Source organism: Hoplias malabaricus, chromosome X2 (genome assembly GCF_029633855.1).
Source record: "Hoplias malabaricus isolate fHopMal1 chromosome X2, fHopMal1.hap1, whole genome shotgun sequence".
NCBI classification, from domain to species: domain Eukaryota; kingdom Metazoa; phylum Chordata; class Actinopteri; order Characiformes; family Erythrinidae; genus Hoplias; species Hoplias malabaricus.
The window spans coordinates 52,105,008-52,127,694 of NC_089819.1; the positions used below are offsets into that span (position 1 = coordinate 52,105,008).

General features: G+C 42.7%; 1 protein-coding gene across 1 annotated transcript; it reads left to right on the top strand.

The window, feature by feature from the left end:
• Positions 1 to 1,781: 1,781 nt before the first annotated feature.
• LOC136676329 (aquaporin-9-like) lies at positions 1,782 to 22,687 on the top strand. The gene is made up of 6 exons (XM_066653232.1): positions 1,782 to 1,943; positions 4,520 to 4,646; positions 10,724 to 10,861; positions 11,324 to 11,442; positions 13,134 to 13,351; positions 21,561 to 22,687. Exons 1-6 carry the CDS (start codon positions 1,842 to 1,844, stop codon positions 21,727 to 21,729), a joined length of 873 nt encoding a protein of 290 aa, XP_066509329.1. The 5' UTR covers positions 1,782 to 1,841; the 3' UTR covers positions 21,730 to 22,687.

Sequence of the window (22,687 nt, forward strand, 5' to 3'; positions counted from 1 at the left end):
TTTGTGGTGTATTTTCTTTCCTATAAAAGTGTATCCAGTAAACATTTAGCCGTTGATTCAACGTTGAAATAACGTAATGACTGCCGTCTAATCAACGTTCTCTTAAGGTTGAAAATGAAACTTGAAAAGACGTCCAAACACAGACATTGAAAAGACGACTGTTAGACGTATTTTGGACGTCCATCGACGTTATTAATTGGTCCCGAAATAAATTACTTGTATTAAACGCGTTTTGGACGTCCACTGACGTTATCGATTAACTAACTTATTAAGATGGATTTTGGACGTCCATTGACGTTTAAAATATGTCCTTGACGGACAGACTACTTTTAGACCTATTTTCAACGTCCAGGGACGTTCCTTGTTTACTGGGAAACCCCTTCTGTTTCAATGTCGCTGTATTGGACCCATCTTGTTTATTTATTTATTTTTTTGTGGTTTTCAAACGCTAACCCCCTCCCTGCGTTAAAGCAGAAAATAACGGGGTATGCGTTTGTCCAGCAGGGGGAGCATGTGGACTGGTAAAAGTCTGGACGCAGTCAGAGACGCTAGTGTTGGTGGTAAATGCTGTTGTCATTTGGTTTCCGTTGTGAAGTGTAAAATACAGCGACAACATTTTCGTAAAGTTTGGTAAAATAGACTCAAATATAATTTGCTCATGAAAAACTAGGTGCCTTTCCAAGCTCAGTTTACACCCACTGCCTCACTTAATGTTGTCTGGAATGTGTTATCTTAAGACCAACTGGGCAGAGGGGGTGGGGGCGGCACGGTGGCGCACAGCTCTGGGGACCTGAACGTTGTGGGTTCGATTCCCGCTCAGTGTGGCTGTCTGTGAGGAGTTGGTGTGTTCTCCCCGTGTCCGCGTGGGTTTTCTCCGGGTGCTCCGGTTTCCCTCCAGAGTCCAAAAACACACGTTGGTAGGTGGATTGGTGACTCAAAAGTGTGTGTCTGTGTTGCCCTGTGAAGGACTGGCGCCCCCTCCAGGGTGTATTCCTGCCTTCATGAATGAATGAATAGTAGAGGGGGTGTTATTGTTTTGTCCTGAGTATGAAGAGAGGGCAGTGTTTATAATTTGGAAACTTAGACTTAGAAACACTGTTGTCCTCACTTCTTCGAAGCATTTGTATTTTTTACCACAAAAATGTATTTGAGGCACAATAGCACCCTCTAGTGGATGTCTCCCTCAATGTAAGCGTGTATGTGAGAAATTGCGCCCCTTGTGGTGCTATTATACAATAGGTCTAATACTGTATATTAAACTAAAGAGGGGTTCTGAAAAAGTCCTGTACAAGAGACTCTTATTTAAAGGCACTTTGAATATTCATGGTTCTATTTAGAACCATTGGCTTCTCTAAAGACCTTTTGAAGGACAATTTGCATAAAGATGTAGAGCAACCACTTTTAGTTTCCTAAAGTATCTTGCAGTAAATTGTTCTTAAAACCTTCTTAGAATTTTAAAAATCACATAATATTAAGGTTCTAGATCAGTTCCTTTAAAGAACCCCATTTCAGCACATCCTTAAGTCGGTATAGAACCGAGGTCATTACTAAAGAACCAGATTTTAAGTGTGTTATTCAAGGCCCTTGGTTCTACTGTATATAGAACAGGTGTTTACTACGACTGACATCCAATCCTGGATCAGGGGGTGGGGCTTAGCAGGAGGACAGGTGTGAATAAATAAGCAAATAAATAAGGACATGGGGGAGTGGCTTTGCCTTCAGGAGCTTCTCAGGAGCGTGTGGTGTGGTGCGGTGAGTGTGTTCACAGAGCAGAGTGAGGCAGAGGGAGAGGGAGAAAGTGAGAGAGAGAGAGAGAGAGAGAGAGAGAGAGAGAGAGAGAGATGGAGCTGGACAGCAGGAGGAACCTCAGAGAGAAATGTGCTCTCAAACAGGACATCATCAAAGAATTCCTGGCGGAAATCCTCGGGACGTTCGTGCTCATAGTGAGTAAACTGTCCACATCACACACTCTTCTTCTAATGTTTTTTTCTTCAGAGAGTGTAAGTCACTCATACAGTGATCACAAGTGTCCAGTTGAATAAAAACAGAAGTGTGACTACAACAATGGTCATTCATTTTGCTGTGAATTCCAAATATGTTTCAGTTTTTCAGCTTGATATTGTTTCTTAGACTTGTTTTGAAGGCGCAGATCTCAGAAAACGGTCCTGTTCTATATATTTGTGCTGTTTATATTCCCTGGTCGCACTGCTCTGTTGACCTGCTGTTACCAGTTCAGTGAACTCAGAATGTACAGACGGCCATGTGACTAACACCTCCATGTTTTAAACTTTGGTTTTTAAAGTTTTGATGTGTAAACAAAAACACTGCACTCTCAGAAAGAAAGGTTCCTGAACGGTGAGACGGCGTGGGTTCATTAAATATTGTAAACCTTTATGATTCATTAGTTTATCTACTGGCATTGGTGTGTGTGTTAGTGTTTGTTGCGCTGGCAGAAGAGGATCAGACACAGCAGTGCTGTTGTAGTGTCTGTTAGACATTCCTGTCTGTAGATGTAAAGTCAGAGACAGTAGCTCATCACAGTGTGTGTCGGTCGTCCTCTAGTCCTTCATTAGTGACACAGGACGCTGTCGGCTGGATGTGTTTGGTCGGTGGACTAGTCTAAAACTCCAGGTTTAAAAACTGAGAGGTTTAAGAACTCCAGCAGCACTGCTGTGTCTGATCCACTCGTGCCAGCACAACACACAGCACCTCATTGTCACTGCAGCGCTCCTTCTGGCACTGCTTCACTGGACTCTTTTGGGCTCCATTTGGGCCTTTGTTTGACCCCGGGAAGTCTTCCTCTTTCCAGAGTCTTCTTCAGATTGTTAATCCTCATGTTTCAGTTTGTTAACCTTCTGACCTCATTTGTGTCCAACCCATCACATTTTAACGACTCTTTCTCTATTAGCGAAACAGACTCAGATCTGAGGTGATGTATTCTGTTCACGGCTGAGTAAACGCAGATTAGTGTTTGCAAATCTTTCACTTAGTGACTCATAGTGCATTGATTGATCATTGATCATTGATTATAGATGATGCCGTTGAGTATTTGTTGGGTAATCAGACATGGTTTGGTAATAATCATAGTTAGCAGGTAGTGTCGCAGTCACACAGCTCCATGGACCTGGAAGTTGTGGGTTCGAGTCCCGCTCCGGGGGACTGTCTGTGAGGAGTGTGGTGTGTTTTCCCTGTGTCTGCGTGGGTTTCCTCCAGGTAACTGTCTGTGAGGTGTTTGGTGTGTTCCCCCTGTGTCTGTGTGGGTTTCCTCCGGGTGACTGTCTGTGAGGAGTGTGGTGTGTTCTCCCTGTGTCTGCGTGGGTTTCCTCCGGGTGACTGTCTGTGAGGAGTGTGGTGTGTTCTCCCTGTGTCTGCGTGGGTTTCCTCCGGGTGACTGTCTGTGAGGAGTGTGGTCTGTTGTCCCTGTGTCTGTGTGGGTTTCCTCCGGGTGCTCCGGTTTCCTCCCACAGTCCAAAAACACACGTTGGTAGGTGGATTGGCGACTCAAAAGTGTCCTTAGGTGTGAACGTGTGAGTGTGTGTCGTTCTGTGAAGGACTGGCGCCCCCTCCAGGGTGTGTTCCTACCTTGCACCCAGTGATTCCGGATAGGCTCCGGACCCACCGCGACCCTGGACTTGATAAGGGTTACAGACAATGTATGAATGAATTAATAAAAATGTGAGACTATATCGTGGCATAGAATAGTACACCTATATCTATAGCTATATACCCATACTATATTATTAAATAACATGTAGTTGTATCAGTGACATGCCTCAGTCACACAGTGATGTTAAGCAACTGTAGTCCTAGGGCTTGGGTCATTGTGTTTGTAATTTTTGAGCAAGACTCTGGACGTGCTAAACGTGGTCTAACCTTTAGCCGGCCTCTTTCCGTGCCTCCAAACCAAGCCAAAACCAGCCTTTATCCACTGCGCTTTCAGCCCACATTTCATTCAGTGTCCTGTTGGGTTCCATCAGTGTTAATTACTACTGGGAACATTATAGGACTGGACATCTTTTGAGGCTCCTCTGTGTTGTCCCGTCCATAGAGAGCGGGGTCCTTTGATCCAGCAGATTCTTCTAATTAGATCTGCAGTTTTATGGAACAAGAGAGGTTTTTTTTTTTTTAATGCGAGCTTCATTGCAGCAGAAAAGGATGTGATTACTCTTCTGGACCTGCCCCTCTGTTTCAGAGAGATGATTTGTTGTTCCTGTACCTGCCCTCTTTCCACCCCCAATCTGCCCCTCACTCCGTCCTTCTATGTGCCCACTTCTCTACCCCTTTCTGCCCGCCCATGTTCCACCTTATCTGCCCCCACCTGTCTACCTCCTTTTGTACCCCGTATCTGCTGCAGAATATTCCCCAATCTCTCCACGGATCTGCCCACTATCTGCCAAATTAATCGGCCCTGTGTCTGCTCCTTCTATCCACCCCCAGTGCGGCACCTTTTTCTGCCCCCTCTCCTGCTAATCTGCCCCTGCCCTGTCTCACTCGCTGTCCCCCTTTGCTTCCATTGCAGCTGTTTGGCTGTGGGTCTGTGGCCCAGGCGGTCCTGAGCCGAGGGGCACTGGGGGAACCCCTGACCATCCACATTGGCTTCACCACTGGAGTCATGCTGGCCGTCTACATGGCCGGAGGAGTGTCAGGTCAGTATAAACACACACACACACACACACACACACACACACACACACACACACACTTCTATCTGTGAATATGGGGGGGGGCATTACAGAGACTTACCATTAACGTTTTCGTCAGTGCTACTAGCTTAACCCTTAACTCTAAACAGTATAGACTCTTAGTGAATAGACTTTAAGGTGTTATTACTGGTCTATAAATGTGTTAATGGGGTAGGACCTGTGTATGTATCAGATCTGCTACAGAGATATGAGCCGAGCAGAGCTCTCAGATCTTCCTCAGGTGAAAACTAATCATGTAGAAGCAGCGTTTAGCTCCGGCGCTGCTCTTAAACGAAACCAGACTGAGAACATTAGAAGAGCCCTGACTTTAGACACTTTCAAATCAAGACTGAAACCTTCCTGTTTGAGCAGCGACAGCTCTGTTTAAAACACTCTGCGCTTTTATTCTGTAACGGCACTTTAGTTCTTTTCTTTTATTGTATCATTTTAAATGGTTTTAATCATTTAATCGTTTTATGTTTTTCCTTTTTACTGCAATATTTTAATCGTTTTATTGAACTTTAATGATTTTTTATTCTTGTTTTTAATTGAACTCTTTCTTCTGTAAAGCACTTTGAATTGCTTTACAGATCATGTCTTTACCTGGTAATGTGTGATATGGCGTCTGCACAGAGCACCTGCAGCTACTTTGTTATCTCTCCACATCCCATAATGCTCAATTCACCTGGAACTGAATGAAACAAAGAGTGGTGTATATTATTAGTGTCATAAAGATGTTTGGAATTATAGAAATGGTTTAGATTGATCCTCCCTCTTGTTTTAGCAAACCTTACTCTTTTAAACCTGCGCCCGTTTTGCGCTGTAAGAAGACACTGTTAGAAATAAATACATGTGTAAACAGGTGTAACCCAATAAAAACGGGATGGTAGGTGGGTGAAAACGTGGGAAAGCAAAGGTTGTGTTTAGCTATTTGTCTGAGTTTTGTTGTGAACTTTGGTCAGTTCAATTCTGACCCTATAAACGCTGCTTTTTGATTTGATGGTCATTTCTTACATAAACACACAGAGGACGCTTGGTCAAATTTGAGGGTGTTTAGGTTCATGAACTGCTCTTTTGTAGTTTAATAACATCTTACTTTAAAAACTGAGGAATCATACTTAAAGCAATATTAAATCTTTATTTTGATTGAATAATAACACATATCTACTGCTACTGACCACATCGTGGAAAGCCTGCTGAGCACTAAGAACAAGCCCCACACTGCTGGACCCAATATGGCCCACACTGGACACGCCGTCCTGACATTTGTGCACAGGGAGAAAGTGGTAGATTTGTTCTGAGGGCAACGGACCCCTGCTTTTTGTTAATTGTGTGGGATTAGAGACGTGTGTAATCGAGAGAAGGGCATCATCTTATTGAGTTGGGGTCCTGTCCCAAGGAAAGGTAACAGACCTGGCAAAGATACCACACTGTGCTTAGTGCTTCTGAAGTATGGGAATAGACATAAGTTTGTAGACACCACTGTGGACCACTGTGGAACACAGAAAAGTCTGTAATAAAATGAGGTCTAGAGCAGCTGCCCAAAGCCTAGCATCAGCACATGGTGTATAAAACCCCGGCCAGCGCTGGGCTGTGAAGCAGTGTACTCTGAAGTGATTGGAGATCCATCCAGTACCTGTGAGCTACGCTGGAATCACAGTGTTGTATCATTTCGATTGGTCCTTTCACCTGAAATGATGTAACAAAATGAACAAACATATACAAGGTTGGGGCGGCATGGTGGAGCAGTAGGTACGTGTCACAGTCACACAGCTCCAGGGACCTGGAGGTTGTGGGTTCAATTCCCGCTCCGGGTGACTGTCTGTGAGGAGTTGGTGTGTTCTCCCTATGTCCGCGTGGGTTTCCTCCGGGTGACTGTCTGTGAGAAGTTGGTGTGTTCTCCCTGTGTCTGTGTGGGTTTCCTCCGGGTGACTGTCTGTGAGGAGTGTGGTGTGTTCTCCCTGTGTCCGCGTGGGTTTCCTCCAGGTGACTGTCTGTGAGGAGTGTGGTATGTTCTCCCTGTGTCTGCATGGGTTTCCTCCGGGTGACTGTCTGTGAGGAGTGTGGTGTGTTCTCCCTGTGTCTGCGTGGGTTTCCTCTGGGTGACTGTCTGTGAGGAGTTGGTGTGTTCTCCCTGTGTCTGCGTGGGTTTCCTCCGGGTGACTGTCTGTGAGGAGTGTGGTGTGTTCTCCCTGTGTCTGTGTGGGTTTCCTCCAGGTGACTGTCTGTGAGGAGTGTGGTGTGTTCTCCCTGTGTCTGTGTGGGTTTCCTCCGGGTGACTGTCTGTGAGGAGTGTGGTGTGTTCTTCCTGTGTCCGCATGGGTTTCCTCCGGGTGACTGTCTGTGAGGAGTGTGGTGTGTTCTCCCTGTGTCCGCATGGGTTTCCTCCGGGTGACTGTCTGTGAGGAGTGTGGTGTGTTCTCCCTGTGTCTGCGTGGGTTTCCTCTGGGTGACTGTCTGTGAGGAGTTGGTGTGTTCTCCCTGTGTCTGCGTGGGTTTCCTCCGGGTGACTGTCTGTGAGGAGTGTGGTGTGTTCTCCCTGTGTCTGTGTGGGTTTCCTCCAGGTGACTGTCTGTGAGGAGTGTGGTGTGTTCTCCCTGTGTCTGTGTGGGTTTCCTCCGGGTGACTGTCTGTGAGGAGTGTGGTGTGTTCTCCCTGTGTCCGCATGGGTTTCCTCCGGGTGACTGTCTGTGAGGAGTGTGGTGTGTTCTCCCTGTGTCTGCGTGGGTTTCCTCTGGGTTACTGTCTGTGAGGAGTTGGTGTGTTCTCCCTGTGTCTGCGTGGGTTTCCTCCTGGTGACTGTCTGTGAGGAGTGTGGTGTGTTCTCCCTGTGTCTGCGTGGGTTTCCTCCAGGTGACTGTCTGTGAGGAGTGTGGTGTGTTTTCCCTGTGTCCGCGTGGGTTTCCTCCGGGTGACTGTCTGTGAGGAGTGTGGTGTGTTCTCCCTGTGTCTGCGTGGGTTTCCTCTCGGTGACTGTCTGTGAGGAGTGTGGTGTGTTCTCCCTGTGTCTGCGTGGGTTTCCTCTGGGTGACTGTCTGTGAGGAGTTTGGTGTGTTCTCCCAGTGTCTGCGTGGGTTTCCTCCGGGTGCTTCGGTTTCCTCCCACAGTCCAAAAACACACGTTGGTAGGTGGATTGACGACTCAAAAGTGTCTGTAGGTGTGAGTGTGTGAGTGAATGTGTGAGTGTGTGTGTTGCCCTGTGAAGGACTGGCGCCCCCTCCAGGGTGTATTCCCGCCTTGGGAAGGGATATACAAGATTGTTTCTAGCAACCCTGACATGCAATAGTGATGGCTGGGGTTTATCAGTGTGACTTTTGGAATCGATTTTTGGAATAAATTAGACATATTCCACTTTTGTTTCTATTAAGCAGCATTTAATAGAAGCAGCTTTAGAGTGAGTCACCCCTGATGAACTGATATAAGTGGATATTTACTTTATTGGGTAGAGTTTGTATGGACTATGGTCATCTATAATAATTACGCAGACGACTCAGGTATTTCCTGTAAATGTCACTTGGTTTTACTTCTGTTTGAGGGTAGTTGAACTAGTCAGAGGGTGTATGTGTGTGTGTGTGTGAGAGAGAGAGAGAGAGAGAGCGAGAGTGGGGGGCTGAATCCCAGCAGCATCACTGAAGCATCATGAACAGTAATTTGAAACTGGACTGGCATTTCACATTATCACTGAAGAGAAATGAAGCATGAAAACAAAAACACAGCAGTTTGTTTCGCAGCCGGCGGCAAAATGCAAAAGAGGAGCTCATTACAGAAAAATGTGCAGCCATATGAATGTGCTTCTGAGGGTTTATGTACACCAAGGAGAGGTGTGTATAATGTAGAACTACAGTCTAATTAGAGTGGCATGGAACCCGATGTCTAATACTGAGTCGGATCAGATCTGTGTACAAATGCTTGGCTGAATATTGGTCTGATAATAACATGTTAAACGTAGAGTTTTCTTTGGCAGTGACGTAGAGCTCCGTGCATGTTCCCCATCTGTAACTGAATGATACGTATATTGTTTATCTCATAACTGTCATTAAATTATCTCTCAGATATCATTCATATCCATTTCAGTGCAAAGCACAGAGGTTCTCCTTGTAGCTGATTGGCCCCAGCTTACGGACTTCCCTTCAGTTTGAGGTTAACACATTAACCTTGAGGTTTATTATTCAGATATTGATCTACGAACAGTCAAATCATTAAACTGCTCTCACACATGAAGGGTATGTGGTTATAAAAGTGAGAACTGGAACTCAGGACCCACCAGTGGGTTTTAAAGGGTTAATGCTATCCATAGGGGAAAGCTGGATGTTAGCTAGCGCACTATTCTCAGGCCTGGTGTTTGATGGTCAGTCCACTTTTCCCTGGGCTAGTGGTCTCCGGCCCCTAAGCGCCTCTTCTTCCTGTGGTTAGAGATCCCTCTCCGTGGTGGTGTATTAACCGTGTGAGTGGGCGTTGGTCTATAAACCCATGTGACGGAGGGACTGACACATGTAATGATGATCAGAGGTATTGAAGTAATGAGCTTTTCTGGGACGCGGGACCAGGTGAGGCGGGCCAGAGCCAAGTAAAGACCCCCAACCAGGAGGAAGACTGAGGCAAGGGGAGGCCACGGTTTTCCATTTGTTTTTCCCATAGCTTTCAAGAGGCCGGGGAGAGGAAGCGAGTCCGGTTTTCCTCGTAGTGTGGTGGAGTTAAAGCAGGGTCACTCCTACGCTGGACTAAGTCGACTTAGGCAGATTATGTCAGGGCCAATTCCCATTGACTTTTTCAGCAGGTTGTTGTGGACAGTGTTTGTGAACAACAATATGGATTAGCCTGGGAGAGGAAGCTAGAGTATGTCTAATGCCATAGCACAGCCTCGTAACTGCTTTACGGTCAACTACGAGCAAACACTAGCTGACCTTTATCGTACGAAAATGTTTGGATGCCTCTCCTCAAAAGACGTCAATGGTAGACCCCCACTAGTGATATTTCCAACCACATTTCATTGTGCTGCCATGTATTCATTTCTCAGCGGTAATGGAAAAAAACTAAAGAATCTGTTGTGTTTCAGTCAGAACACAGTGAGGTTCAGTCTGCTCACACCTGACTGGCTAAATGTGATGCTGCCATTCTCCACATTAGCATTTTGGAGATACCAGGCACTGATACCATAGCGATGCTATATGTGTAAAGAACAGTCAATAGTAATGGAGACTGACAAAGCCTTAGAGACCTCCACTAGGGTGACCAGATCTGAAATGGTGAAAAAGAGGACACGTCTCCTGGGGTGGACGACTACTGACGTGCAGACTGACCAATTAATTGTTTACAGAGAAGGTTATCGACCAATAACGGTAGCTCTACAGTCAGACCGTCCAATCAGAAGATTTTAGGCTACTTCACCACGCCCCCTTCTCACTCAAGCGAACCAATCGGAGTAGGGGAGGGCGGGACTAGTTTGTGAACGAAGCGCTTCTCGAAGTTCTATGTAAGCTCTAGAAAAACAAAATGGACGTTTGTGAAATTCGGCCTGGACATTTTTTTAAGTCTAAAAAAGAGGACATGTCCGGGTTAAAGAGGACGTCTGGTCACCCTACCTCCACTGATCCTAATGTTCTTCTAAAAAATACATTGGCAATCACACTTTTAACCACCACAGTGTGTGGATCGACTCCAGAGGCTTCACAAAGATCTATCAGTAGTTTTGACCCATTAATAAATCCAGGGCCCCAGGGTGTAGTGGGTATTTGGATTGTCATCTCATTCTGTGTGTAATTTGTGATATTTTATATTAATATGTATTATGGCTGAACTGCATTTAAAGCCATTCTCCACACATCCTTTAACTCTGTATTAGCATATTAATGTGCTGTTCATGGAATAATCCCTGACCTTTACATTACTTGGCAAACGTAGCCAGCGACACTGTTGTGTGGAAGAATAGTTCATGAATTGTACTTTAATTCAAAAAGTATTTATTGATCATTGGTGCCGAACAACACCGTAATGCTTGGTGCCTGAGGGTTTATTGCATTAATTTGTTCTCTCTGTCTCAGGAGCCCACGTTAACCCAGCTGTCTCGCTGGCGATGGTCGTCCTGGGGAAACTTTCACTGAAGAAATTCCCAGTATATGTGGCTGCACAGTTTATTGGTGCTTTTGCCGGATCCTGTGCTGTCTTTGGGCTTTACTATGGTAAGCAAATATTCTCTAACACCTACTGAAGTGTGATACACACTCATACACACACACACACACACACACTATACGGCACAAGGTTGTGGACTGCTCATCGCACTTTTTTTCTGAAATAAAGGGTAACTACCCGTCTTACAGCAGTAAAACGTTACTGTGAGGGTTTGGCCATGGGACATTTAATTTGATTATGATTATGGATATATATTATGCTCAGACCACTCCAGTTCATCCCAAATATATAGGATGGCACTGCATCACTCCAGAGAACACAGTTCCTCTGTTCGACTTCCCAGTGATTAGTATTAAACATAGTGACATAGGCTCAAATGTAGCTGTTCATAACGGAATGCTTTTGTTTTTAAAGGGTGCACCTTCAACTGACTTAGTTCACTATTTAAAAAGTGTCTATAAACATTTAGAAACAGTGCACAAACCAACAACAAATTCTAATCTTTGTAGATGCCCTGATGGACTACACTAATGGAGCACTGGTGGTAACCGGGGAAAATGCCACAGCAAATATCTTTGCCTCCTATCCATCAAAACACCTCTCCGTACTGAACGGATTAATCGATCAGGTGAGGAAAGACTTTTATTCTGTATTGTAACTGCATTATAATGGCATTTTACAACTGTAACAATCTGTATTCAAACTTAAACACAATATTACATCCACAGTTCTTGGATCTGTATCCAGCAGCATTATTTATGGCCACTGAAATTCACATAATGAGCTTTGCTGCTGATAGTTTGTGTCATGTTACTGTATTTTCTCATGAAAAACATGAACACTGTGTATTTCCCGGGGACATTTCTGTGTGCATATGAGCATCATGAATAACACACACATGCACACACTAACCACAGCTCCATTTGCACGTGCTGAATAATAGAAATATGCCTTGGTTAACCACAGTTCATTCATCTTTGATACTCACTATAAAAAGCTGTCAAGGTAAAAACGTTAAAATTTTGTCTTCAAAGGTTCATCAAGTGAAATAAGAGGGATTCTAAAAGAGCTAGAAATCAATGACTAATGAGCAAATATATTCATTCATTCATTACTTATCTGTAAGCGCTTATCCAGCTCAGGGTCACGGTGGGTCCAGAACCTACTTGGAACCATTGGGCGCAAGGCGGGAATACACCCTGGAGGGGGCGCCAGTCCTTCACAGGGCAACACACACACTCACACATTCACTCACACACTCACACCTAAGGACACTTTTGAGTCGCCAATCCACCTACAGACGTGTGTTTTTGGACCGTGGGAAGAAACTGGAGGACCTGGAGGAAACCCACGTAGACACAGGGAGAACACACCACACTCCTCACAGACAGTCACCCGGAGGAAACCCACACAGACACAGGGAGAACACACCACACTCCTCACAGACAGTCACCCGGAGCGGGACTGGAACCCACAACCTCCAGGTCCCTGGAGCTGTGTGACTGCGACAAATATAGTGTTTCCTCAATACCCTTCCACAGTATATATTTCTATGGAAATCCACCTGAGTACGTACTGATGTGTGAGGAATCTGAAGAATGTGTCCCCCATGATGGCACCAGAACTGGTCGTATTGTTTACTAGCACATAATCATGCACATCACAGCAGTCAATCCACAAGTTGCAGTAAATGGAATATAAACTCTTTGAACATGCATTAACCTTCTTTGAAATGAGAAAACAATGTGTTTAATCTCCCAGTCTCCAGCAAGAGATTGAACAATCAACACAAAACACAGAGCCCCGGGCCACAGGGTTAAACCCTGTTGCCAAAACTTGGACTTTAAGGTCTGAGTTCAGGAGAGAAGAGCTGTGGAATCCTACCTTCATCTTAGAGTTTAATCTATGTGCATGAACCTGGAACAAAGATTATAAGCCCTGCTATATTTTTTAAGGGGCATTAATGAGGGCATTTCTGACCGTTCAGACAGTACAATATGTAATAGGGAATGGACCTACACTATAACATCAAACAAAAACAATAATATCATTCACAGATCAGTGAATAATGTTGGCTATGCACGGGAAGATCTGGGATATTTCAGCCACATGTGAACAGTCGGTTCTTGTAGTCAGTGTGTTCAGGACTGAAGACCCTTATAGGCTGCATTCTTATGTCCCTGTGAGGATTTTGAAAAGAAAGAGAATTCAGAATCAGAGTTCAGGTGCATTTCCAAATGAATACAGTGCGGTAAATCACAACGGACTCCGTCAAATAATGAACATTGGTTTTCAGTGTTGAACTCTTGACCGTTGCAGGTGGTCGGGACAGGGGCTCTGGTGCTGTGTATTCTGGCAATAGTGGACAAGAAGAACATGGGCGCTCCTAAAGGCATGGAGCCACTCATCATTGGTCTGACCATCCTGGCCATTGGAGTGTCCATGGGGCTGAACTGCGGATATCCGATCAACCCTGCGCGAGACCTCAGCCCCAGGCTTTTCACAGCTGTGGCTGGCTGGGGGATGGATGTGTTCAGGTACAGCCTACACACAAGCTGACCTCTGACATCAAACACTGACCCTGCTACGTCATGACCAGTTTCAGTCCAGAAAAATTTAACTTCTAATGGATATATCACTAACCACTAAAAATGTGTTTAAACCGAGGTATCTTTGGCAACGTCATTTTTAATATGAGAAAGATTAACAGGTGTGGTCAAGAGTTTTAGTGCAAAATCAACAATTTGCAATTTGCAAAGCGGTTTAATTAATGTTTATTATATTAATATTTGTTCTAATTATTGGTTCTATTTGTGCAGCCCATTCATGTACGTATATAAAGTAAAAAGAAAATAAACCCTTCATAAAAGTAGTCCTTTTCTGTAATGCATTTTAAAACAATCATCCTAATGCCCGCCTTCCACCACATGACTTTTCCAGTGATCTCAGTGTTGCAGGCAAATTTCCAACGTCAGATTAAAATCATGATAGTTTTGCTAGAGCTGAGGCTCATTTCCGTTGTCTTCGATCGTTTCGTGTAACGTGGTCAGGAGAGCTGTCGTAGGTCTGTTTATTAATCCACTTGAAGTGCAGATAAAATCAACCATGTTTAATATCATCATAAGTTTCATTCTTGGCTCATGCAGATAGTGACCCTGTGAGACCCCCAGAGCTTAGAAAATCACAGTCTGACTAAAAACTAATGTGACTAAGGACACATTGTTTGTGTGAGACAGGGTCAGACTTAAGCTTTTAGTTTTTAAAAGAGAGTCTTTTCCATCCTTTCAAAGTCTTCCAAAGTGTGTGGTTAATATAAGAGATAAAAATCCAACTTGATCCCACATACAGACAGATTCTTCCTTGTTTATGATTCGGACGGTGCAGTGTGTTCCTGCTCTGTGTGTCTTCACTGTGGAGGCGAGTCCTGTATCTCAGTGTATGAAAGTGTGTTTATCTCAGTGTATGAAAGTGTGTTTATCTCAGTGTATGAAAATGTGTTTATCTCAGTGTATGAAAGTGTGTTTATCTCAGTGTATGAAAGTGTGTTTATCTCAGTGTATGAAAGTGTGTTTATCTCAGTGTATGAAAGTGTGTTCATCTCAGTGTAGGAAAGTGTGTTTATCTCAGTGTATGAAAGTGTGTTCATTTCAGTGTATGAAAGTGTGTTTATCTCAGTGTATGAAAGTGTGTTTATCTCAGTGTATGAAAGTGTGTTTTTATCTTAGTGTAGGAAAGTGTGTTTATCTCAGTGTATGAAAGTGTGTTTATCTCAGTGTATGAAAATGTGTTTATCTCAGTGTATGAAAGTGTGTTTATCTCAGTGTATGAAAGTGTGTTTATCTCAGTGTATGAAAGTGTTTTATCTCAGTGTATGAAAGTGTGTTCATCTCAGTGTAGGAACGTGTGTTTATCTCAGTGTATGAAAGTGTGTTCATTTCAGTGTATGAAAGTGTGTTTATCTCAGTGTATGAAAGTGTGTTTATCTCAGTGTATGAAAGTGTGTTTATCTCAGTGTATGAAAGTGTGTTTATCTCAGTGTAGGAAAGTGTGTTTATCTCAGTGTAGGAAAGTGTGTTTATCTCAGTGTATGAAAGTGTGTTTATCTCAGTGTATGAAAGTGTGTTTATCTCAGTGTAGGAAAGTGTGTTTATCTCAGTGTATGAAAATGTGTTTATCTCAGTGTATGAAAATGTGTTTATCTCAGTGTATGAAAGTGTGTTTATCTCAGTGTATGAAAATGTGTTTATCTCAGTGTATGAAAATGTGTTTATCTCAGTGTATGAAAGTGTGTTTATCTCAGTGTATGAAAATGTGTTTATCTCAGTGTATGAAAGTGTGTTTATCTCATTGTATGAAAGAGTGTTTATCTCAGTGTAGGAAAGTGTGTTTATCTCAGTGTATGAAAGTGTGTTTATCTCATTGTATAAAAGTGTGTTTATCTCAGTGTATGAAAGTGTGTTTATCTCAGTGTATGAAAATGTGTTTATCTCAGTGTATGAAAATGTGTTTATCTCAGTGTATGAAAGTGTGTTTATCTCAGTGTATGAAAGTGTGTTCCTCTCAGTGTATGAAAGTGTGTTCATTTCAGTGTATGAAAGTGTGTTTATCTCAGTGTATGAAAGTGTGTTTATCTCAGTGTATGAAAGTGTGTTTATCTCAGTGTATGAAAGTATGTTTATCTCAGTGTATGAAAGTGTGTTTATCTCAGTGTATGAAAGTGTGTTCATTTCAGTGTATGAAAGTGTGTTCATCTCAGTGTATGAAAGTGTGTTCATCTCAGTGTATGAAAGTGTTTTATCTCAGTGTATGAAAGTGTGTTCATCTCAGTGTATGAAAGTGTGTTTATCTCAGTGTATGAAAGTGTGTTTATCTCAGTGTATGAAAGTGTGTTCCTCTCAGTGTATGAAAGTGTGTTCCTCTCAGTGTAGGAAAGTGTGTTTATCTCAGTGTATAAAAGTGTGTTTATCTCAGTGTATGAAAGTGTGTTTATCTCAGTGTACGAAAGTGTGTTTATCTCAGTGTATAAAAGTGTGTTTATCTCAGTGTATGAATGTGTGTTCCTTTCAGTGTATGAAAGTGTGTTTATCTCAGTGTATGAAAGTGTGTTTATCTCAGTGTATGAAGGTGTGTTTATCTCAGTGTATGAAAGTGTGTTTATCTCAGTGTATGAATGTGTGTTCCTTTCAGTGTAGGAAAGTGTGTTTATCTCAGTGTATGAAAGTGTGTTTATCTCAGTGTATGAAAGTGTGTTCCTTTCAGTGTATGAAAGTGTGTTTATCTCAGTGTATGAAAGTGTGTTCCTCTCAGTGTATGAAAGTGTGTTTATCTCAGTGTATGAAAGTGTGTTCCTCTCAGTGTAGGAAAGTGTGTTTATCTCAGTGTATGAAAGTGTGTTTATCTCAGTGTATGAAAGTGTGTTTATCTCAGTGTATGAATGTGTGTTTATCTCAGTGTATGAAAGTGTGTTTATCTCAGTGTATGAAAGTGTGTTTATCTCAGTGTATGAAAGTGTGTTCCTCTCAGTGTAGGAAAGTGTGTTTATCTCAGTGTATGAAAGTGTGTTTATCTCAGTGTATGAAAGTGTGTTTATCTCAGTGTATGAAAGTGTGTTTATCTCAGTGTATGAAAGTGTGTTTATCTCAGTGTATGAAAGTGTGTTTATCTCAGTGTATGAAAGTGTGTTTATCTCAGTGTATGAAAGTGTGTTCATCTCAGTGTATGAAAGTGTGTTTATCTCAGTGTATGAAAGTGTGTTTATCTCAGTGTATGAAAGTGTGTTTATCTCAGTGTATGAAAGTGTGTTCATCTCAGTGTATGAAAGTGTGTTTATCTCAGTGTATGAAATTTTTTTTATCTCAGTGTATGAATGTGTGTTCCTCTCAGTGTAGGAAAGTGTGTTTATCTCAGTGTATGAAAGTGTGTTCCTCTCAGTGTATGAAAGTGTGTTCCTCTCAGTGTAGGAAAGTGTGTTCCTCTCAGTGTATGAAAGTGTGTTTATCTCAGTGTATGAAAGTGTGTTTATCTCAGTGTATGAAAGTGTGTTTATCTCAGTGTATGAAAATGTGTTTATCTCAGTGTATGAAAATGTGTTTATCTCAGTGTATGAAAGTGTGTTTATATCAGTGTATGAAAGTGTGTTTATCTCAGTGTATGAAAGTGTGTTTATCTCAGTGTATGAAAGTGTGTTTATCTCAGTGTATGAAAGTGTGTTTATCTCAGTGTATGAAAGTGTGTTTATCTCAGTGTATGAAAGTGTGTTCCTCTCAGTGTAGGAAAGTGTGTTTATCTCAGTGTAGGAAAGTGTGTTTATCTCAGTGTATGAAAGTGTGTTTATCTCAGTGTAGGAAAGTGTGTTTATCTCAGTGTATGAAAGTGTGTTTATCTCAGTGTATGAAAGTGTTTTTATCTCAGTGTGGGGAAGTGTGTTTATCTCAGTGTATGAAAGTGTGTTTATCTCAGTGTATGAAAGTGTGTTAAAGTGCAGGGCGTTCTTTTTTCCTGTGCCTCAGAAGAGAATCTGACTGTGTGTGTGTGTGTGTGTGTGTGTGTGTGTGTGTGAGAGAGAGAGAGCGAGAGAGACAAGCAGTGCTAAACACAGATACTAACTGAGCCCTCGTCCCAACAGTCATCTCTACTCCTCTCATAGAGCAAATGAATTTTTCAGTGCTCTCCTGTATCTCCTGAATATTGGAAAAGGCTTAAAACACATGTGATGGGAAGCATGGCTGCACATAAATATTGCAAATGGCCAAGTGGAAAAGGGGTGGGTTTTTATTCCCACTGTTTTATTCTTTTCCCAATGACACAGAGGGGTTTTACTCTATTTGAATAGATGATCCACTGTAGATGATACACACATGCTCTAATCACTGATATAGTAAAAGGAAGTTGACTGAATAACACTGAAGTAGCCTCTGTCTGCAGGGGAATGAAAAGTGATTTGGATATTTATAAATGTATATCGTGTTGTGGATCTCACTTTCAACTCATTTAACGTCAGTCAGTCCGTCACTCACTCTCTCACTCACTCACATTTAGCAGGACAAGGATTCTCCACAGCAGGTGGTGCTATTGCTATTATTACTAAAGTATGTTATCAAAACGTCCAAAACCTCCATCTCTTCTTCAAAGCTGCCAGCAGGACTTTGTATATCTGTTTACTCGTGATAAACCTCCACGGTCAAATGGCAATGAAATGTCCGAAACCCTGCCATTGCGTAGAGGTAGACAGCGGCACTGATTCTCAGCCGTATTTACAGAAGAAACAGTGAAGGGAACATTACATAACTTAGTTTGAAAGAGTAGGAGGAAAGTGCGTGCTGCTGTTTTGAAACCCAAAAGCGTTTTTGAAGTTCCAGCACAGATTTCAGCAGAGGGCAGTCTTAGCTGAGATCTGTTTTTGAAGTGTTTGCTGGATTTCGACCTTTTACACAGATACTGTAGGTACACAAGCCTGTAATCATGTGTACATCATTTCCACACATCCACCCAAACAAAGCATCGTCAAAACAAAGTGAAAAGAAAGAGAGGATCTGATCAGTTCATTTCCAAATGAATAAAGTGCAGTAAAACACAACGGACTCCATCAAACGTTCAGTATGTGAATAAGTATCTGTTAATACTGTGACTAAGTTTTGATTATAAACATAAAAGGATGTAATTTAGTGCACTCAGTGTAAAGTGTCAGCCGTGTGTTTCTAATAATGCAGAGGTAACACTTCTTGAGCTCAGGTTTCTTTAGAAGGGTTCTGACTGAGGTTTTTTTAATGCTTCACTACTGTGGAGAAGGAATGTTTAGAGATGGTTGTAAAAGGATGAGAGAAGTGTCCATCATGATTTCAGAATATGGTCCGTTACTAAAACAATGGCCGTGGCTTAAATGGCTCCCTAGTCCCTCATTTGTATTGTGCCATTTAGTGAGGTACTATTTAGTTCACTAAGTAACACTAGAAACAGTGAATTCAGACACTTCCACTGTCTGTTGCTTAGTAACAAAGAAAATCGCAATGCATCCTGGTCCACATTAGGCTCTTGTAGTGAGCTCCAATGTTTACTACAGAGTACAACAAGTATTCAATTTTTTTTATTATTATTATTTTTAGTTTACTACAACATTTGAAAACATCTGTCCTTTCCATTGTGTGAAATATTCATGAAGAATGGACCAATAGAAATGCTCCAGAATTACTTGGAATAAAAGCTATTTACATTGACTTCCATTTGAAGTTTAAGAAAGTTTTTTGGAGAAACACATTTTTCTTTGGACAGCAACAATATGTAAATCAAATTGTTTACTTTTTCTGTGAATGAAGCACTTTGTAAATCACACACACACACACACACACACACTGAGGCCTACAGTTCTCTGGCAATGTGTGTGTTGTGAGTGAGTACAGAGCAGAAAGGAGCTGAGTGAAGCTGTCTGAGCCCAGTCGTATCAGGCTTTACTGAAGTGAGCCACAGACGGGGGGATCAGGGGTGTGTGTGTGTGTGTGTGTGTGTGACGTTAGTGAGGACGTGCTCACCCTAGGATCTTGAGGGTAGATTAGAACTCCTAATCCAAGCTGCTTTCATCCTGTAACACACTTAGACACCCACACACACACACAAGCCAACCACTTAACCTCTTAAAGCCCCAGGGTCTGCCTGTGTCTACACATTACATTAATTATTCACCCCAAAATTTTAGGGTTTTACCCCTTATCACAAATATATTTAGATTTGTTTCCTGATGTTTGTCTGTTTTGATTAGCACTGGAGCTATGAAATTAATATTAAACAAGTCTGGCCCTTTCTTGTGTATTAAAAAGTAAATAACCTGATATTTTATTGCACTATGTATTTTCGCAAAGACTTGGCTGTGTACCACAGTTTCAGTCCAACTGACCACAACTGGAAAGATGTGTACTACCTGCAGAGACCTGGGAAATATTCCACAAAGCAGGGGTTCTCTGTTTAGTCAGATCAGTTAAGCCTGAGGTCCAGTCTGTCCAGTAGGAAAAGAGCTGAAGGACATGCCACTACTGGACAGTCCTTTGTTTACCTGAGCTTAGACTCGACTGGGCCATTAATTCAGTCCTCTACGAGTAAATGGATCTGATTTAGCTTGGCTAATCCTGTATCACACAGCCAGTGGGAGAGCAGCTAAATTACCTGGCCAGCCCTTTCACCAAGTCCCAAATAGCCAAGAGGGCACCAGGCCACTGGTCATTGGGCCACGGACCAACGAGAGGAAAGCCTCACCACAGCAAACACACTTCCCTGTCCAAGGGGGTAGTCTCGCTGAAGACATGCTGTTCCACTGGGGGAGTTGTGGCCTGTGCTTATTTGGCCAGCTTTATGTGGTAAAGGCCTTGGAGGCAGGAACACCCCCTGGACAGAGCGACCAGTCCATCACAGGACATCACACACTCAACTGGGCACGTACACATTTATGGGATGCTTCACACAGTCTATCCACACACAAAAGAGTGTTGGGATTGGGGGGTAAACCAGAGCTCCCAGAAAAAACCCACACAGACACAGGGAGAACACAGATCACAATTTGAATCACTTTATTCCTTAAGAATGTATCATGGTGAGTGACACATATCACAAACAAAAACGGTACACACACTATTTACAGTATTTTGATTTAACACTGCTATCCTGTATCACAGAGCCAGTGGGAGAGACACTGTTCTATCTGGTTTGTTTACGTTCAGAAGCTCAGCGTCTTTTAAGGTGGAATACAGGAGGTCCTCAGGTTACGTCAGTCCTGAGTTACGTTGTTTCGTGGTTACGACACATCTCCCATTTACTGTATAAAACCTTGTTTCGACTTAAGTGGTTTTGCGTCGTAAACGTCGTAACGTGAACTTCGTGTTTGGTGTGCGCGGCGGAAGAATACACGGTTACGCGGCTCGGGACCGAGGAGGATAGGTGTTAGGATAGGATAAGTACAGTATGTTATTTACGTACAGTATGTACGTATGTTCCGACTTACACCGAAAATCGTTTTACGATGCGGCGTAGGAATGGATCAACGTCGTAAGTCGAGGACCCCCTGTAGTGTTTTTGAGTAAAATAACGACTGTTTGTATGTGGCTGAAGTTTAACTGGTTTGTACATGTTTATTAACCCATTAGCATTTAGCATTTTGGGTAATGCAATTAGCCAGCTCATGAATTTGGTGACATTTCCACCTTAAGTGATCCGGCAGAGCAAAAATAAGTTAATATTACCCACTTATGGAGCAGGAATAGAGCAATATCCTCATCTCAATTCATGCTTTTCAATGTTTGTAGTATTCTCCTTTCTCTAAAAATAAACTATAGATGACTTTTCCACATACCAGACCAAGACACTGGGGTTAGTAAACACATTAGTCCACAGAGAGAGGCACAAAGAGCCTGGAGAGCAGCAAATAGCGAGGACTCCGAAGTGTTTTTTTTTTCATATCGTGAACTTCGTGTTTACGCTGAAATCATTGTGGCATGTTCTACAACCCCAGTATTACCATGACCCCACATTACACAACCTGCATGAACATGAAATGGGTTCCTCTGAAGAAGCCACACATGAACCCAAGTTCACCATGCTCAATGCCATGTGTTGGCCAGAGGGGTGTTAAAGCAGAGCAGTGGAACTAGGTTGTCTGAAGGGAAAGACCTTCTTCCGTACTGTTCAAAGCTAACAGTTGCCATAAGTTGTGTATTCATACCTGGTATTAACATGTAATTGTGTGTTTTATGGTGGTCTCCTCAGAGCGGGGGGCTGCTGGTGGTGGATCCCAGTTGTCGGGCCGATGGTTGGAGCAGTGGTGGGTGCAGTGACGTACTTCCTGCTGATTGAGCTGCACCACCCAGAGCCTGAGAAACAGAACAAGGAGGAGAACAACGTCAAAGACAAATACGAGATGATCACCATGAGCTAAAGGGCTTAAAAGAAACGGATCCTGCTTTTTCTTTCTTTACCTGAAGCTGGCGTGAGTGCACAAACCCCACTCTGGTTACTCTTTTCCTTTCTGTATTTCCTCTCACTCATTTCTTATTTTCTTGTCTCTGTGGAAAGTGTGCCAGTGATTTTCATAGATGTTCACTTCAGAGGAAAAGTCCATTTTCTTTCAACCTAATCTCTATCTGCCTCATCTCTGGTGTAAACATAGGTTTTCAGGCTTTCCAGGTCTTTGTTTACACTTGAGTCAAAATGGCCGCTGTGAACAAAGAGGTGGAATGTCATTTTTCAGGATTTTTCTGGGATTTTACGTATGTCTCATGAACATAAATGAAAAGCATTTCCAAAACTGGTGTCTTTAGAAAAACCGAGAATCCTAACAACCATGCATCAGATAAACAGTACGTAATGCTTCTTCCTTGTAGAACACCGAGATCCACTCAAACAGACAAATGGACTGCCCACTACAGAGCCCCTACCTCAACTCTCTGGGTTTATTTGGATCGTGAGAAACAGATAGAGACTGGGATGAGAAATGGGTTCCTCTGAGAAAGCATATGTTTTTTAACCCTGAAAGCACAAAGCACTACTTTGTCCAAGTGCACTGTTAACATGGTGTGTGTGTGTGTGTGTGTGTTTGTGTGTGTGCACATGAAGTGTGAAGCATGATTACTTCCGTGAAAACTTTATATCAAGCAGAAATGGGAGATTTAGCACCACATATTAGGTGTACAAATGTTTTAATGTGTTTTTTATGTAATGTACAAATGTAATTTAAAATGTAAACATTCTCTGTGATTTTTTCATATTGTAGCACAGCATTAAACACATTCTCTCTGTGTCTGCGTGGGTTTCCTCTGGGTGACTGTCTGTGAGGAGTGTGGTGTGTTCTCCCTGTGTCTGCGTGGGTTTCCTCCGGGTGACTGTCTGTGAGGAGT

What these genes read in the sequence shown, in the direction of transcription:
- LOC136676329 (XM_066653232.1), top strand. Translation starts at nt 1,842, where the DNA reads ATGGAGCTGGACAGCAGGAGGAACCTCAGAGAGAAATGTGCTCTCAAA. An exon ending in TCGGGACGTTCGTGCTCATA is followed by an intron (nt 1,944 to 4,519) that starts GTGAGTAAACTG and finishes CTTCCATTGCAG; the next exon opens with CTGTTTGGCTGTGGGTCTGT. An exon ending in TGGGGGATGGATGTGTTCAG is followed by an intron (nt 13,352 to 21,560) that starts GTACAGCCTACA and finishes TGGTCTCCTCAG; the next exon opens with AGCGGGGGGCTGCTGGTGGT.